Source organism: Pseudophryne corroboree, chromosome 5 (assembly GCF_028390025.1).
Source record: "Pseudophryne corroboree isolate aPseCor3 chromosome 5, aPseCor3.hap2, whole genome shotgun sequence".
Classification (NCBI taxonomy): domain Eukaryota; kingdom Metazoa; phylum Chordata; class Amphibia; order Anura; family Myobatrachidae; genus Pseudophryne; species Pseudophryne corroboree.
This window is the reverse complement of record NC_086448.1, coordinates 503,940,185-503,959,516: the sequence shown is the minus strand read 5'-3', so window position 1 is coordinate 503,959,516 and position 19,332 is coordinate 503,940,185. Positions and strand designations below refer to the sequence as shown.

At 42.8% G+C, this 19,332-nt stretch overlaps 1 protein-coding gene and 1 long non-coding RNA gene across 4 annotated transcripts in view; one reads left to right on the top strand and one right to left on the bottom strand.

Annotated features, from left to right (window-relative positions):
- Nucleotides 1-4,621, top strand: part of LOC134927922 (uncharacterized) — a 151,010-nt gene extending 146,389 nt beyond the window's left edge. The window contains exon 3 of the long non-coding RNA XR_010177776.1: nt 4,429-4,621. This is a non-coding gene — a long non-coding RNA (uncharacterized LOC134927922). The remainder of the gene's footprint in view (nt 1-4,428) is intronic.
- Nucleotides 4,622-8,212: 3,591 nt separating this feature from the next.
- The window catches only part of MYLK4 (myosin light chain kinase family member 4), a 265,505-nt gene continuing 254,385 nt past the window's right edge, over nt 8,213-19,332 (bottom strand). For all 3 annotated transcript variants that reach the window (XM_063923045.1, XM_063923046.1, XM_063923044.1), the window contains 2 exons: nt 12,366-12,438; nt 8,213-9,328 (listed from right to left, as the gene is read on the bottom strand). In XM_063923045.1, coding sequence (XP_063779115.1) covers nt 12,391-12,438 — 48 coding nt within the window. In that variant the 3' untranslated portion in view covers nt 8,213-9,328; nt 12,366-12,390. The remainder of the gene's footprint in view (nt 9,329-12,365; nt 12,439-19,332) is intronic.

Genomic DNA, 19,332 nt, shown 5'->3' with positions numbered 1-19,332 from the left:
GCTTGTCTGCCTGCATTGCCGGCTCCTAATATACTGTGCGTGTATATATATATATATATATATATACATACACAGACACACATACACACACAAACATGCACGCAAAGAAAACATATGCATGAGTATATATTGCAGTTAAAGCACAATATTTGTTTCAATAGAATTTCTTTATTTTATCTACAATTATATATTACATCAACACAACGTAACAAGAAAAATATACAGTGCATTGTCATGAAACAATTAATAAAAATCTACAATCCTGTTTCATCAAGCAAGCAGCTACAGTATATTGTGGTATTATAGTAGCATTTCAATCATAGTAACGTGCACAATGTAATTGGTAAAAAGCAAAATGTAGATAGAGAATAATATAAGTAATTATCAACTACCTTGAGGTACAACTACCATAGCCAAGACAACAGTAGTAGCTGTAGTTGAATTGACTAGTACGTTAATTCAATATATTTATACATGAATCTATTTATATACAATGGAGAGAAGTGCACAAGTACAGTATGCCACTTAATCACTTGTGATAAATTTGTGAACAATAAATATATATATAGATAACACTCCTCATAAAACAAATGAGCATATATGGCAAAATAAATAAGAAAACAAAAATCAATAGAGCTTATCTGTCCATTGATGAAGTCTAAAAGACTGGCTGAAACGCGTTGGTGCTCGGACTGACTGCATATCCTTGACTCCCCCAATGAACAGATAAGCTTTATTGATTTTTATTTCTTATCTAATCATCCCTTTCTTTTTGCATTTTTCACAGGGTGACTAGCTCACACAATTGTATTTTATATACACTAATAGATGCTCTATTCACTTAATTTGTTTTATATTTATTTATTTCATTTTACCTAAAGAAGAGGTAGGTCTCTGACTGCCATGGCATTCTCTAACTTGTAGTTCTACAACAGCTTGTGAGCCACAGGTTTTCTGTGGTGATACAGGTGTAACGAAGATTGCTACAATGCTTAAGTAACTCAAATAATATACAGATTCAAATCAAATAATCAAACTTCCACCCTGAGTGATGGATATGAGGAGGTATCTCCCTATGGCCGCTCCAAACTAATGGGACATTAAACCTAAAATAATTACTGTAATTAAATGGAAAATGTATGCATCCGGAAACATATAACAGTCTATATGTAATAGTCACCATATTATGAAATGCATTAAAAAGTTTGACAAGCTTTGCTAATATATATAGCAGTCGCTTCAGCTCTCAGTCGCCCTGTAGTACATGGAGTGCTGACCACAGACATGAAGGAGAATCAGAAAGCAGCTTCTAACATGTGCAACTACTGGCTGCTGCTCCTTCATGTCAGTGTTACATTGGGAGCGTGCAACTGCTTAGATTACTGGCAAGCATCACATTCCCAGTCTGGGGAACCAAAGATGTTGTGCACCTGCCATGGTGCTGCTTCCATGTACTCATGTGGGTCACCGGATAGGATACCCCAAGGGCTTGTGTGTTCCAAGACACCAGTGAAGACTATATCCCTGTGTGTGGTTTCCAAATCACAAATTATAGAAAATTCTAATTTGTTAGTAACATGTAAATCTCCAAATTGAACAAAAGAAGGAAAAAAATATTGTATACATTTTTTGTCAAGATCTGATGTCAGTTTTCTTGTTCTAAAAATGCCCATTCATTAAATGTTTGTAGTGGTAAATCATTTTTTATTTATATTGACCAAGTCGGTGACCAAGTTCTGATTGAGCATGGTACAAAGCCTGCACACTGATAATCCCACTGCTGTTTGCCTACATGGTAATGGATTCAAAGATTTGATTATTTGGAGATTTTTATTTCCATACAGCAGCCTAATAACAGTGGGGTTTTTTTTTAATGAAATAAATGTTTGCACCATGTGTCCCATTACTTCACTCTCTAGCACTCCACAGATACCCAAACATCAGTGTAGACCAGAGGTTCCCAAACTCCACCATTACATTCCTGATTTTAAGGATACCACCAAATGCAGTGTGTCCACAGCCACACACTGAACTACTGAGTGCAGCATGTCCTTGGAAACCTGAAAACAAAAGAGTTGCGCTTGCCCTGTGACCATATCAGAACCCCCAAGAAGCACTGAACCCTGCCTGCTACAGCCAAGACAAAACTACAGTAGGCCAGTCCTCCATAACTGTGAGTGCTCACATTTATGTGGATAAACCCAACAAAAGACTGTTGTATCTCTATTGCTGTAATACTGTATCTAGTACTGGACATTAAGGGGCCTCCAGTACATCCACAGAGACTCCTTACTAGTCCTAACCAGAAAAGGACTAAATGCATATTTCTGTACCAGGACTGTTTTATTTAAAACTAAAATAATGGGTTTTTTTTTTACTAATGCTGTTTTTATGACAATTTATTGTGTTTCATAAATAAACACCACACTGTTAATTTCAACCTAATTAGAGTGATATTTCTGTTCTATCCTACACTTATTCCACCTTCATTTTAATATTTACCCTTTCAGCGCTGGTAGTATTACACCATTAGATAAAACAATATGCTACTCACTCAGGGTTCACTACGGTATGCCGGCGGTCGGGCTCCCGGCGACCAGCATACCGGCGCCGGGAGCCCGACCGCCGGCTTACCGACAGTGTGGCGAGCGCAAATGAGCCCCTTGCGGGCTCGCTGCGCTCGCCACGCTATGGGCACGGTGGCACGATATGCACGCCACGCTATTTTATTCTCCCTCCAGGGGGGTCGTGGACCCCCACGAGGGAGAATAAGTGTCGGTATGCCAGCTGTCGGGATCCCGGCGCCGGTTTACGGTGCGCCGGGATCCCGACAGCCGGCATACTGAAGACCACCCACTCACTATAACTACAAATGCAGGGGAAGAAAAGGCAGTCCCTTCAACATAACCAACGCTATCTGATATAAAACTGCTTTTGATATTTTCTTATTACATCATATAGCTGAAATAACTGATGGTGTTTTTTCCTACCAATAACTTATAGTTCAAAATAAAAACAAATCAATATATGCATCCCCCATGTACAGTATATATGTGCATCTATTGTTGTCTTCATAGTGGGGTGTTTCTGAACCTTAAAATTGAATTTGAACTTTAAAAACCAGGTCTAAGGAAATTAATTACTATACAATCAGTGTGTAAATTAGAATTAGAATATTTCCGCAATGGCAAGTATATTTTGTGTTTTTATAAATGTATATACTGTTTTATATAAATATAGTTAACAGGTTACAAGCCAGAGACTGACAAATTAAAGCATACATACTGTAGCACTAAAACATATCAACGTAAAATAAAATCAGCTACAGGTTGAGTATCCCATATCCAAATATTCCAAATAATACAGAATTTTTTGAGTGAGAGTGAGATAATGAAACCTTTGTTTTCTGATGGCTCAATGTACACAAACTTTGTTTAAAACAAAAAAATTATTACAAATATTGTATTAAATTACTTTCAGGTGGTGTGGGATAAAGTGTATATGAAACATAAATGAATTGCGTGTATGTACGCAAACTAGTGATGAGCGGATTCGGTTTTACTCGGTTTTACTCAAAACAGAATCTTATTGGCTATCCAAAACACGTGACATCAGTGAGTCAATAAGATTCTGTTTTGAGAACCGAGTAAAACCGAGTAAAACCGAATCCGCTCATCACTAACGCAAACTTTGTTTAATGCACAAAGTTATTAAAACTATTGGCTAGAATTACCTTCAGGCTGTGTGTATAAGGTACATATGAAACATAAATGTATTCTGTGCTTAGACTTAGGTCTCATCGCCATGATATCTCATTATGGTATGCAATTATTCCAAAATATGGAAAAATCCGATATCCAAAATACTTCTGGTCCAAAGCATTTCGGATAAGGGATATTCAACCTGTATAATGTATTTTGAATATCTGCTTTAAAAGTGTCCATAGTGAATCAAAAGTGCTTTGGTAAAGAAGATCAGAGGTTCTCATTATTTTAAAATGGAAAAAAAAAAAAAAAAGAACAATGAAAATATAATGTTTCAGCGTCCAAATGATAAATTGTATCACTGGCCCTGCAGCACCAAGTGTTCTTCCTGCCTGTTAATGTTGTTCTGTTTAAAGCTATGTTCAATCATCAATGAAATCACAATACACATGTGACTAATGTAATATGCATCAGTATTCAGAGCATAGTGGCGAATTGCAGTGCTTACTTGTACACAGTAAGCCAACATGAATTCACACCCTTTGGCATTCTTCACATTTTATTTTCTAACATAATGGAGAAAACTGATTTGTTTGGAAATTCCTGATGCTGTATTCTGTGCAATGTTAAATAAAAAGCAACTATAAAGAGCTTTTTTTTAAAAAAAAAAATGATAAATAAAGGCAACAATTGATTTCATATGTATGCACCCTTTTTTTTCTAGGATACATCTGATTGCCAGTTGTCGCCAAAGATAATACAGGTTGAGTATCCCATATCCAAATATTCCGAAGTACGGAATATTCCGAAATACGAACTTTTTTGCGTGAGAGTGAGATAGTGAAATCTTTGTTTTCTGATGACTCAATGTACACAAACTTTGTTTAATACACACAGTTATTAAAAATATTGTATTAAATGACCTTCAGGCTGTGTGTATATGGTGTATATGAAACATAAATGAATTGTGTGACTATAGATACACTTTGTTCAATGCACAAAGTTACAAAAAATATTGGCTAAAGTTACCTTCCAGCTGTGTGTATAAGGTGTATATGTAACATAAATGCATTCTGTGCTTGGACTTAGGTCCCATCACCATGATATCTCATTATGGTATGCAATTATTCCAAAATACGGAAAAATCCGATATCCAAAATACCTCTGGTCCCAAGCATTTTGGATAAGGGATACTCAACCTGTATAGCCAATATAAAGTAAAGCATTTTAATTGATTTTAAGATAAACAGAGGTCACAGATACTTAGTAATTTCCAAACAAGAGTTTCTTTATGAAAATCAAAGACCATTCAAACGTATCAAACTAGAGAATAAAGTCATGGAGCAAGATATATAGACAGCACACTAGATACATACAGGAGGAAACCTTGTTTCTGTGACTTAGGAGAAGCTGTATAGTTTAGCAGGAAAGTTATCAAGAGCATATAGCAAAAGTCACATTGGATTACCTTAAATAGCAAAAAATATTATTGATGTAATTGAGTAGCATAGTCAAAGCCCAGATCTCACTTACATTGAGAATCTGCGTAATGATTGCTGTTCACCAACCCGATGGAACTCAAACAATTTTGCAAAGATAAATGGAAGAAAATGTCAGTGTCCTGATATGCAAATCTTATGCAGACTTATCCATCTAGACTAAACTTACTGTTATTCTTGCTAAAAAGCCAAATCATTTTAAAACTGGGCATTTATGTAATCAATTATTATATGATTTGTGTTTCTTTTTACTGTTTTTTTATTTTTTTATTTCTTTGGAAGAAAATTGATTCCATGGTTGAGAACCTCCAAATAAAGCCAATTTATTTCCTAAACAAAATGTGAACAATTCCAAAGGGGTGGAATAGATTTTATAGCTACTGTCCAGTTAAACATGAGAAAAAATGACCCATTCCAAGTGCTCCAGAAATACATTACAAAATAGTCTATCTAGATTCTAGATGTACCTTAAAGTGTTTCAGATTCTGTAAAATGTTTTGAAAGCCAGTGAAAATTATAAAAAATAAAAAAAAAGAATTAACCGATAACACTTTACCATCTATCTATAATCCCCAGTCTTTCTCTACTTGAAAAAAGGTTTGCACAAACACTTTATGGCAGCCATGGTAGTAGCCCTAGATATTATAGTACATATAGGGCTCTTTTAAGGGAAATGAATAAGAAAAGTTGTCTATATTCTGTAATTCACATGGTAGAGGTTTTTAGGTATACTGAACACACTGGAGAATGAAGATGCATGAAAAATGAAGCTATTGCTTTATCTCCTATGTAATCTAATTTATGTAGGCAATATTTGTGTGTGGGTCTAGCCTTATGATCACCACACAAACTAAGATATCTGTATATGTGTCGGACAAGGGACCCAAAACATCGCCCTTACCTGATTTTAATGTGACTAAAATTGACTGGATTACTTTAGACCATTTGGTGGATACACATCTTGTTTCCCTGAGCAGGGGAGTGCTTCCTATCCAGAGTACACAGCGCATCAGCTTAGTGCTGATGCGTTGTGTCTCCCTGCCCAACCAGCTCCAGTGTACCTGTGCGAGCTCTCACTACTATCGAGAGATCTCAGATGCAGCCCAGAGCTGGCAGCTGCTGCAGCTAGGGAGAATGCTGTCCCTGGCTGTGGTGTATGGGCAACAACACCTGCAGGTGTCGAAATTGATAGATGCGGGTGTTGGAATGGTCAGTGCTACTGACTATTCATACATTGCCCTGTACATCGGCGCACTGTCTTTTGGCTAGCAGGGCGGATATAGACAGTGGTGCATAGCTGTCATTCAGCACACTTCTCCATCACACATGGAGAAGCAGTATCAGCACACATAGCGTGTGCTGATACGGCTTCTCCCCCATAATGAATGTTCTTACATTTACCCCAATATTTCTGTCCTAGTAAAATGTTAAATGTTAAATAGACCATTAAAAGTTAGAAATCTATTTGCAAATCTGAAGATGAGTTATTGTTGGCAGCAGACTAATGATGAAAATATTTGTTAGTAAATAACTGATTCCAAAATAAATCATGCACATTATATCATTGAAAATCAAGTGATTAAGTGATTAAGGTGCAATAATGCAGATTGACAGCTCATTGCTGCATAGATAATCTACCCTAATTTTTACTACGCATTTAAAGATTGTTCAAAAACACCCTCTATAAAACAGACTTACTGTACTAAACATATTGTAAACATTTTCTGCTGGTGAATATAGGGGATATTTATTACACTGCAACAGTGAAATACTAGCAATGTACATTTCAATCAATTTACAATCATACCTATACATGTATTTATGTTCTTAAAAAACCTTTAAGAATAAAAACGTAAATAATATATGTCAGGACTTATCATATGGTGATGCTCTTCAAAAATGGAAAGCATACATTAGTACATGAAGCCTTCTGTTTACGGATCAGCTTTGAGATTAATGGTTCAATTGGTAGGATTATAAAAATATAGTGTTAATTTTAGCACTCTGCACCTGTGTCGCTCTCTGCTCTGGTGCTTCTAGCACACTCTGGTCTGTATCTCACTGAGATACAGACCAGAGTGTGCTAGAAGCACCAGAGCAGAAAGCGACACCCCAGACAGGAAAGAGGAACTGCATGAGGTGTGACAGGTGCAGGGTGCTAGAATGAACACTAAAAATATATGTACATGAATAATTATTAAAGTATTGGTTTAAGTTATGTTAAATATGGACCCACCCTAAATGGCAGTGTAGTCTCCAGTTTAGGTAATAGAGGGACCCACTGAAAAATACTTCCATTTTAACCCAAAAGCTACATTTTGATGGCTTATAGCCAGGGACGGATTGGGAACTGAAGTGTACCGTGTCACCACCACCCCTCACATGTCAACAAACAAAACAGGCCTCACATGCACATCAGTCCACCGGGGATCTTCAATGTGAGCCCTATAGCCAATCCACCCTTGCTTATAGCAATACATACAAATCACAGAATCTTAACATATGATATATATATATATATATATCTTAAATCATTACATGTGAATTGGTAAAGGAGGATACAAAAAAGTTTGCCATAGTGTTTTATCTAGTGATCCAGGCTATGGGGTCTATCACAGATACATTATGTCAGCATCATTAATAGATTCTGAGTTGTTTTTGAAGTATGCAGTGTACAGAGCATGGGTTATTGTTTGCTACATGTTGGGTTTAGTTTCACTTGAAGGATTTTTTTTACACAGCGCTTATGAAGTAACATTTCATTAATTTCCCTTATTGCCTGAAAATCTTATGTGAGAGAAATGTAGAATACACATAGTAATGAAATACAAAGCAGCAATCAAATGCTACATTGCTTTAGTTACAAAATGAGAAGGTATTGCAGCTCTCCATGATATTACCCTCGGGGTCACATTCAGCAATGTGTAAAGTGACAAGTCTGGAAGCATGTTTGGGGGTTTTGTGCAGCATGAAGGTCACTCCATTAGATGTTCCAGAGTTTAAAGGACGTTTTAAGTATCAAGCTCCACAACTACAAGAATGTAATCTTAAAAAGCCTTTATTAAAGGCTAACTTGTCAAACAATTGCCATATTTTCAGTGTTTATGATTTCACAGATAAGTCCTGGCAGCCACATCATATTCTTAATAAATAACCCTTTAGTAATTCATAACCCTCTATTATCAAATGCATGTGTCTAAAAGTAGACTATCAAACACCAGGCACACCTGATACTCGGGCAGCTGCTGATCACAGACACCGCACCTGCACACCTACTGTAAACATGAACCTACACAGATCCCCCTGCTGCATACATACTGAACTCATTTTGGACATGGTTTGATGGACCAACTAGAAATGTACTATTGTCTAAAGCAAAGCAAAATAATAAAACAGCAGTTTAATGTAATGTAAATAAGTTTCTCTAAATGCCACAATCTAATTGGGCAAGTTGCTTGTCCTGAATATGTGAAGTCTAACAAAATCAAAGCCTTTACTGTACATTTTAAATATCAAGTTGGTCCAGTCAAGCGTGTCACCAAGCGCTGAGAAACTAGGTAGCTCCAGCACAATGACTACTAGGAATCTGTACTACACATGACTTGTTGCATATGGCTGTGATTCATCCTTTTACTAGTTAGTGGCAAACTACTCATTTTATTGACAATAGACCACCCATACATGGAAACACTGACAGTGTTCCAGGCTAAAAGGGCAAGATATCCAATGTCAAACACATGAACGTTGTTCAAATCTATGTAAGTAGAGTGTACTACAGGAGAAAGCCACAATTCGGGCATGTGGTACAAGTGTGAATGTTAGGAGAATTCAGAATTATATAATGATCAGAAGGCAATGCATTTTAACTGGCAATACGAGCATATTCCCACTTTACAACTACAGGTAAGGATACTTAATCATGTCAAACTCTTGGAAGTAGTTAGAAATACTTAGGGATTTGTGACAGAGACAGTTTAACATGTGAAAGTAGAAAGAGTGAAGTTAGCCAAGCCCTGTAGTTGAAATGGCGCTAGTCCAGCTGGTAATTGCCCAAGTCATCTCATAGAAGGTCACAGCACCAGAACTGCTCAAATGTCTCACAGCAGAAGCCACACAGCAGTGTTTCTGAAAAACAAAATACAATACTCGTTAGTTCAACAGTTCATTCTTTTGTTTTTATTACTTTAGGCTACGCTACTCTCAAACCCTTATTATTACTTGTTTGGAATGTTAGCTAGAAGCAAAGTGTCCCCACTTTTTTTCAAATAAAGTGACTAGTATATATCATAAATACAAACATTAATGAAACCGTGTCCTTTTGATAGGTAATTATATCTTTTACTTATTAAGTAATTATTATTACATCTTATTCTTATAAAATAGAACTATTAAAACAAATTCTTTTAGAAATAAAACATTCTGATTTTTTAACTGTTACAAGACATTTTCTGATCATTTTAAGACACTTTTATTGAAAGCATACTTCCACCAGACAGCATTACTTTATAAAGGTGGGACTAATTCATAGTGATGGTATAAAAGTGCCTCCGGAATGGTTGGATGAAGGCAACTTGTGGCTAGTACTCCACAGAGGTGCGAAGGAAAATTGGTGAAGATTTTCAACTGTTGTAGACAGTAATGTGCACATCTGGACTTCTTGTGATGTTCAGTGGCACATTGTATGTACTAAATTCCAGAGGAAGTGTACAAAATGAGAACTTCCATTAATTCTAACTGCAAAATTAAAGAGCTGAACAAATTCAAAAAAGGTTATAAAATCCTTTATGCATGTACTCATTTCTGTACATCTGATCCCCAAGGTCTATAAGATTGGTGGTAGTGTGCGGCTGGACGTCAAGGAGGTAAGTGCATGGTGCATGTCAATGCAAATTGCAGCCTCACGGCCCTGTCACCCACTGGACAATGCTGTGAATGACATTACTCTGTGAGGGTGATGCCATATTGACTTGATTTGCTCTGAATTGTGTCATCAAACCCTGCTTCCATCCACTTTATCAGGGAGTGGACAGGATACAAGGGAGGGTGTCTGGATTTTTCCTTGAGAACAACTTGATATTTGTGAGTCTTCCACAAATTAGGCTAATATGCCTATTATGTCACGTTTGGCGTAAGTTGGGGTTCCGACAACCGAATTTTGGCTGAAGGGACAGCTACCTGTGAGGAGAGTAAACGAGGTGGCTGAATGTAATTCCTCCTCATGGGGTGGAAGCCAAACTAAGTGTTAACGTTGGCCAGAGGGCGTAAAGAAAAGGAGGACTTCGTAGGAAGATAACTGTAGTTTTAATGAATAATCAGGCTGCACATGAATATTGGAGAAATAGAAGAAACTGGAAGAATTAAGAGTCTATGGTTAAATGACTTGAAGAGTGAAGCTGAAGAACTCCGATAAAGAAGAACTGAAGACTGTGTTTTATGATTAAAAGACGAGGCTGAAGTACTTGGACTTTGAAGAAATGAAGACTGTGGTTTGTGATTGAAAGACGAGGCTGAAGAACTTGGACTTTGAAGAAATAAAAACTGTGGTTTGTGATTGAAAGACAAGGCTGAAGAACTTGGACTTTGAAGAAATGAAGACGTCTACGGGAACCGCCGTTAGCACCTGGAGCTCCTCTATGACCTGGGACCCTGCGAGCGCTTCCACGAGTGGCAACGGACTTAGACAGCAGGACTGCAGCACCGTTTAGGTAACCGATGGATGAGAGCAACCAGGACCAGGGAACCAGAAGTTACCTGGGAGCACAGAGCTGGAGAACCTTTCAAAAGGAGGTAACTTGAAGCACTGGCACTCTCCCTCTGAGCCAGCCCCCTTTTGTAAGGGGAGAACACGCAGGATTGGCTGGACAAAGATTGGGAACTTCATTGGTAATACTCTGGTCTCCAACATGGCTGCCCCCAGCACAGGAGACATACTTAGCTGTTAGCACACAGCTTTAGCCAGCTTCTGTCTCTGACACACTATACTGTGTCACCACTAGAGGACCTTACCGCAGCGATCCCCACCGCAGCGCACGGCTCTCCAGACCCTCGGTCCCCGGCCCTTGGCAGCCGCACATCCGTCCAGGAGGACCCGCCGCCAGCAGCTCCCTGCCGCCGCAGCCATGTCAACCAGCGGGACGGTAACCCGCGGGAGCACCCACCAGAGGTAAGGCTCCGGAGCCTGACATATTAATATTTATGTGTCTTTGAAATGATGCCCAGTTAAGTATAACAGGTTTAGTGTAAAATGTAAAATAAATCAACCATTTTTAAAGGTCAATGGACTTTTATTCGGACAACACTTCAAGTGGTCACTATTTGCAGGGTGCCGAGATCCCGCCGGTAAGAATACCGATGTCGGAATACCGACACCCGGTAAAATACCGGTGGTCAGAATCCCGACTGCCGGCAGAATCCTCACTTGGGTGGTGGTCCACGCCACCACTCGAGGGGAATATAACCCTATGGTGACCGAAGGTCGATACCAGGCCCGAAGCGTGGCCAGTGCAGTGAGCCCACAAGGGGAAATGCTGCGCTTCCCTCAAGTATTCCGACTGGTGGTAACCCGGCGTAGGTCTCCTGACCTCCGGGATCCTGACAGCAGGCATATCATACTGAAGCCATTCTGATGTGGTTGGTATTGCTCAGCTGTAAGGAAGCAGCTGTGAAATACGTACCACAAATTTTCTACTGCTCCAGGAAGCGTCTATAGGAAACAGATGCCCCCGGCCAGCATCTGCGATCTGAGTGCTGCATCTGAAGATGCAGCATCGGATCACCATCGTGACCATCGGTCCCTGTCCTCAGCCAGTCTGCATAAGCCAAAGCTTACTCAGATTCTAACTGGCGGAATCCCTATGCAGGTTCCAGGAAGTCTGTATCTGTGCTCAGCATGCCTATAAAACGGATGTGACATGCCCCGTTTTGTAGACTGGTTCCAGTTGTCACCCCCGTTCTGCCCCTCAAACACTGCGGCATGTCAATAATGCTGCCACTAAGCGGAGACTGTGAGTGAGCACGCAGGACCCTTACTGCACATACCCATGTGCATTTCTCAAACCATCGGATTTGTACGTGATCCATTGGGGCTGCATACAAATCTAAATCAGGCCCTAGAAATGTACTTTAAGAGATATGTAATCATGTGTATTTTCTTAAAACTAACCTGCTTATCACTAGCCTGGAACATGTCACTGATCCACAGGTGCCTCAGGCAAAGAACAGCTTTGCATCTTTCTCTAAAAGAAAAAAAAAGAAACCGTTGTTTTATCACCTATTTGTGAACATGTACATAGGATATAACTACAATTTATATATTATCCTTGAGATAAGAAAAAGTAGGCTATACCAGGCTATACTATGTTTAGAAAGGACAGAATCTGAGAAATCGGAGGAGTAGCAATGTATGTGAAAAACAGCTTAAATACTACTTTAATACAAAATACTGAAGATAAACCTGAGGCCCTTTTGGTGACCATGGAAACGAGGGACAAGGACATAATTCACACTAGGGTAATCTATAGACCACCAGGGCAGGAAAAGCAACTGGACAGGTAGCTATTGAAGGACAACACTAGAATGCCTTTAAAAGGAGAGGTCCCAATCTTGGGAGACTTTAGTTTACCTGATGTAAACTGGGAGGGGTCTGTTGCAAGTTCCACTAGAAGTGGCGACTGTACAGATGTGTCCTCACACATCTTTGCACATTTTTGTGGCATGGCGTGGCATTCCCACGGTGCATATGCTTTGCGGGACCTCGCACCGCTATGTCCCTTTCATATGCAAATAATCACGTCTGCTCCTGTGATTACTGTTTCCGAAAGCAGCCCATAACTTGGGTAGTGGGAGCATAAACTCCCACTACCCATTCCTATTCACTGCAGCCATGTCCCTCCTTTCTGCTGCAGGGTACACTGGGCTTCACAAGGAATGGACAATGGGGTGTAGAGTAGGATCTTGATCCGAGGCACCAACAGGCTCAAAGCTTTGACCTTCTTCCCAGAATGCATAGAGCCGCCTTCTAAATCACCCCGCCTCCCTGCATAGGATCTCAGTTTTGTAGTTGGTGCTGCAGTAGCAGGCACAGGCACTTAACAGAGGGGCTGCTCCAGGCAGCCCTAAGAAGAGCTTTTTTTCTGAGGAAAAAAGTGAGGGCAGCAGCAGTGTTACATGTCAGTGGACATTCATGACTGCAGCTCCGGCTCTCCCCAGCGGCGCTGTACACTCCCGAGCCCTGGTTGCCGGGTAACTACAGCAGGAGGCTCCGGTTTTCTTCTCGTCAGGCACACACGACGGGGGCTCTCCGGGATCATGTGGTCGCGCTTCGGGAGGTGGTAAGTGGGTCCCGCTTGTGGGACCCGGTCTTTATTGCGATCCGGCGCGGTCGCGGTCAGTGGGAGGCGGGCCGCGCGCGCTGGCGGTGGACACTGTGGCAGTACAGGCGATCACACTAGATCACCAGGGCATGGGACAGGTCAGGTTTTCTCTATAAACCATTTTATTAGAGCCCGCAGTACCCGGTGGTTTTGCCAGCAGGGGGATAGAGCTTGGACCTAAAGCCCCTCCCCCAGCCCCAGGGCGCCATTTTCTGCAAATGTTCCCCCCCTGGAGCTGCATATCTGTCTCTCCCTCACTCCCTGGCAGTGTCTGCGGCGCCATTATCCCTCAGCTCACTGTTCCTGGGAATGCTTGGGCAAATCCTCCTATGTAAAGCTGCCTGGTTGCCAGTGCTGTGTCTTTACAAGACACTTAAGTATTCTACCTGCCTTTTTTAGTCAGTATTAGTTAAGAAAGAGTGCACTTAGTCAGGGTTTCCTAGTACAATTACCCTGTGATATACATCCAGTTCTTACTGTGTACTGTAATATCTATTGTTATATAGCTGTGTAAGCTAGTCCAGTGCAGTATTATTGTTAGTAATAACCTCTGCATTGTACAGACTGTGACTATTTGTGTGTGCATTTGATAGCTGAGTGGTGTCCATTTCGTGTCTTTCACTCAACCTGCTATCCCTATTTTCTATAACCTGAGGGGGCTTGGAGCGTCAGGTTTTATCTAATATAGGATTTTCACAAAGATATACTGTATTACGTATTTTTCTCTGTGATTTAGTCACCATATCTCTCCATTATCTCTGCTGGTGCTGACTACACTGCGCAGGGGTTTGGGCAAGAGGTATTGTGCTGCTGACAAATTGTACTGTGTTACCTGATACTGCAAGTTATATCATGTCTGCTTCTGAGGGTAACGGTTCTGGGGCTGAACACACTGCCGGTGTTACTGAAGCCGCAGATACCAATGAGGAGAATATAGCAGCTTTGGGCTCTGGTTCTGGGGGCTCCTTGCACCCCAGTGGGACAGTGGCAACGGTGGCAAATAATGACCCACCGTGGGCCGCTTTTTCCGCGCTTCTGTATATGCTAGTTCATAAACTAACACCCCCTATAGGACCCCCAATGCCGGTGCAACCGTTTGTGGTCCCTGCAGCTAACCCGCCGTGGGCGGACAATTTATCTGCTCAAATAAAGAAGTTGAACCAGTCCCTGACTACTAAAAAGTCTGACCGTCGCTCGCCTACGTCCAAGGGGTCCTCTAAGCGAGCGCTTGTCTCCTCACAATCCACTGCTGTCACTGACACCTCGTCGGATGAAGACGGCACTTACACTGACCCCACAGGTTCTGACTCAGATACGGCTGATGGGGAGGGTGGTTCACATGTGGATGTTCCTGATCTTTTGGAGGCTATTAAGTTAATTTTACAGATTACGGATGATCCCGAGCCTTCCGTTCCTCCTAAGAAACCAGATAGGTTCAAGCATCAGAAGGTGATTAAACAAGTTTTACCTCACTCTGACCACCTAATTGATATACGTCAGGAACCCTGGGAAAACGAGAGAAAGAAAGTGATTTACACCCTCACGGGTGCTGCACAAAGGCACACTATTGCAGCTACATGGGCGGCAGAGACTATTGAAGCATGGGCCTTGGAGTTAGAAGCTGAAATCTCCTCTGACCATGCTAGACAATGCTTGTCTTATATTGTCACAGCTTCTCGTTATATTAAAGAGGCGGCTTCTGATGCCGGTATCCTGGCAGCCAAGGCCTCTACTACGTCAGTCCTGGCTCACCGGATATTGTGGCTGAGATCCTGGTCTGTGGATCTGGACTCTAGAAAAACCCTGGAGGTACTCCCTTTTAAGGGAGATATTCTGTTTGGGGAGGATTTAAATAAGATTGTGGCTGACTTGGCTACTGCCAAAACTGCCTGTCTGCCAAGTACTGCTCCTACTGTGTCGAATAGCTAAAGGTTCTTCCTTTCACCCTTTTCGCCCTTCAGGTAAAGCAAAAGTTCAGGCGTACAACAAGCAGGCCTGCACTTCCAAACCTGGTAAGCCTAAGCCCAAAAGAGCCTGGGCAGCCCGTCAGCCAGCTTCCAAGACAGATAAGTCTGCCGCATGACGGGGCGGGCCTCCCTCTGGGGGATCCCAGGGTGGGGGGCCGGCTTCTAGGGTATACCCAGGAATGGTTGAAGACCACTTCAGATGATTGGGTACGGGAAGTCGTCACTCGAGGTTACGCCATAGCCTTCAAAGACCGACCCCCTCATCGATTTTGCCAGACAGATGTCCCGTTGGACAAGACAAAGGCAAACACTCTACATTCGGTGGTACAGACCCTCCTGGATACAGGAGTCGAAGTACAGGTGCCTCTTGCGCAGAGGGGTCGGGGGTACTATTCTCCGCTGTTTCTAGTCCCGAAACCGAATGGGTCCTCCTGGCCCATTCTCAACCTCAAGGCATTGAACAGGTTTGTGAAGCTTTCCAAGTTCCGGATGGAAACCCTTCGCTCTATAGTTCTGGCCTTGGAACCTGGGGACTTCATGGTCTCCCTGGATATACAGGATGCTTACCTGCATATTCCTATAGCAGTGTCTCATCAGCAATACCTGAGATTTGCGATTGGCAACTGCCATTACCAGTTTCAGGCGTTACCTTTTGGTTTAACAACGGCTCCGCGAGTCTTGGTGGTGATGACAGTGGTACTCCGCCGTCAAGGGAGTCAGGATACTGCCGTATTTGGATGACTTGTTAATCCTGGCAAATTCCCCAGAACTTCTCCTGCGTCATCTAGATGCGACGGTCCGGTTTCTGCAAGCCCACGGGTGGCTCATCAACTGGAAGAAGTCATCCCTGATCCCTGCTCAGAGCATGGTGCATCTGGGAGCACTATTGGACACTCCCAACCAGCGGTTGTTCCTGTCTCAGGAGAAAGTCCTGAAACTTCAGGACAGGATTCGTTGCTTCCTATCTCGTCCGCAAGTGTCGATACATTCAGCGATGCAGGTGCTGGGCCTCATGGTGTCAGCATTCGACATGGTGGCGTACGCTCAATTTCACTCTCGCCCTCTCCAGAGGCTGATTCTAGCCAAATGGGACGACCTGCCTCACCGGATCAGGTCTCAAATGATCAAATTGACTCCGGAGGTCCGTCTGTCGATGCTCTGGTGGCTCCGGGACCAACAACTGTGCAGGGGCCGTCCGTTCTGGATATCTGACTGGGTCCTGTTGACGACAGAGGCCAGTCTAAGAGGTTGGGGCGTGGTGCTGGAGCAACACTCCCTTCAAGGGCGGTGGACCAAGGAGGAGTCCCTCCTCTCGATCAATATTCTGGAGTTGCGGGCGGTCTTCAAGGCCTTGAACCTAGCCCAGCATTTAATTCAGAACCGTCCTGTTCAAGTACAGTCGGACATAAGTGTTTCAACTCCTAGTGGAAAGGTGGGGCCTTCCAGAGGTAGATCTGATGGCGTCTCGACACAATCACAAGGTTCCAGTCTTCAGAGCAAGGACAAGGGATACTCCAGCAGCATTTTTGCATGCGCTGGCGGTACCGTGGAGGTTTCGGCTGCCGTACGTGTTCCCTCCGGTGTCACTCCTGCCCAGGGTAATTCGGAAGTTCAAACAAGAAAAAGGAATTCTGCTTCTCATAGCTCCAGCGTGGCCCAGACGGCACTGGTTCTCAGACCTGCAAGGCCTATCGTCAGAGCGTCCAATTCTACTTCCACAACGCCCAGACCTCCTCGTTCAGGGCCCCTGTGTCTACCAGGACCTAGCCCGGCTGTATTTGACGGCGTGGCTCTTGAAGCTTCCGTCTTAAGGGCTAAGGGGTTTTCTGAGGCGGTCATTCAAACTATGTTGCGGGCCTGGAAACCGGCTTCGGCTCGGATTTACTATAGGGTCTGGCATTCTTACTTTGTTTGGTGTGCATCTAACGATTATGACGCTTCCAAGTTTAGTATAGCCAAGTTGTTGGTTTTTCTTCAGCAGGGCCTGGACTTAGGCCTGCGTCTGGCCTCCCTCAAGGTACAAATATCTGCCTTGTCGGTGTGGTTTCAGAGAAAAATTGCGACCTTTCCTGATGTGCATACCTTTACTCAGGGCGTGTTGCGTATCCAACCTCCCTATGTCCCGCCTGTGGCTCCTTGGGATTTGTCGGTGGTTTTGGAGGCGTTACAAGAGTCTCCGTTTGAACCTCTTGGTTCAGCTGACCTTAAGTGGCTTTCCCTTAAGGTGGTGTTTCTGCTGGCTATTGCTTCAGCTAGAAGAGTATCGGATTTGGGTGCCTTGTCCTGTAGTTCCCCATATCTGATATTTCACCGTGACTGGGCGGTTCTTAGGACTCGTCCCGGCTATCTACCTAAGGTGGTTTCTTCGTTCCACCTTAATCAGGAGATTGTAGTTCCGGCACTTGTTTCTCCTGATCTGTCTCCCAAAGAGCGGTCTTTGGATGTGGTACAGGCTCTCCATATCTATGTGAAGAGAGCTGCTCCTATTAGGAAATCTGATTCTCTTTTTGTTGTGTTTGGGTTTCACAAACGGGGCTGGCCTGCTCACAAGCAAACTCTGGCCAGATGGATTAGAATGGTGATTGCACATGCTTATGTGAAGGCTGGTCTCTGTGCTCCTGATCACATAAAGGCCCATTCTACTCGGTCTGTTGGACCTTCTTGGGCGGCCCAACGTGGTGCGACCCTTGAACAATTGTGCAAGGCGGCTACGTGGTCCTCTGTGAACACGTTCATAAGGTTCTATGCCTTCGATACTGCCGCTTCCCAGGATGCTTCCTTTGGACGCCGGGTTCTTGTGCCCGCTACAGTGCATCCCCTCCCATAAGGAACTGCTTTAGGACATCCCCATTGTCCATTCCTTGTGGAGCCCAGTGTACCCCACAGCAGAAAATGAGTTTTATGGTAAGAACTTACCTTTGTTAAAACTCTTTCTGCGAGGTACACTGGGCTCCACAAGGCCACAAACACCACATTCTCACGACAGGAGAAGTGTCAGCGGCTAATGCCATACCAACCCAAAGAAGCTAAGTGCGTCAGGGTGGGCCCCTGACGGACTTAGCTTCTTTGGGTTGGTATGGCATTAGCCGCTGACACTTCTCCTGTCGTGAGAATGTGGTGTTTGTGGCTACTAACTGTTGTCGTCTCTTTTCCTGCTACTGCATTGGACTGGTTAACTAAAAACTGAGATCCTGTGCAGGGAGGCGGGGTGATATAGGAGGCGGCGCTATGCATTCTGGGAAGAAGGTCAAAGCTTTGAGCTTGTTGGTGCCTCGGATCAAGATCCTACTCTACATCCCATTGTCCATTCCTTGTGGAGCCCAGTGTACCTCGCAGAAAGAGTTTTAACAAAGGTAAGTTCTTACTCGTTTTTGTATGCAGGCAGCGGGAGCATCCTAGTCCTGCATCCTCACGGCCCCAGAAAACGTTGCTGCCGACAGGAGAAGGTAAGACACCACTAGACCATCAGTGATGATTTCTCAACTAGCTGCCCAGTTGACATATCATCCATTTAGACATGATGAATGTCAACATGGTCACTGTCGACAGGCTAAGCTTTACAATTTCCTGTGCCGACTGAGGGTCATTGGACAGTCTTATCATTTTTGACTTTCGAGTATGTTAAGCTTCAAAAACACCTATCTTATTCTACTGCAATGGGGTTATCATAATTGGGGTATGGATCACCAGATCTACATTACAAAGGTCTACAGTCATTAGGTCGACCGCTATTGATTGACATGCATTAGGTCAACAGGATCAAAAGGTTGACACATGGAAAGCTCAACAT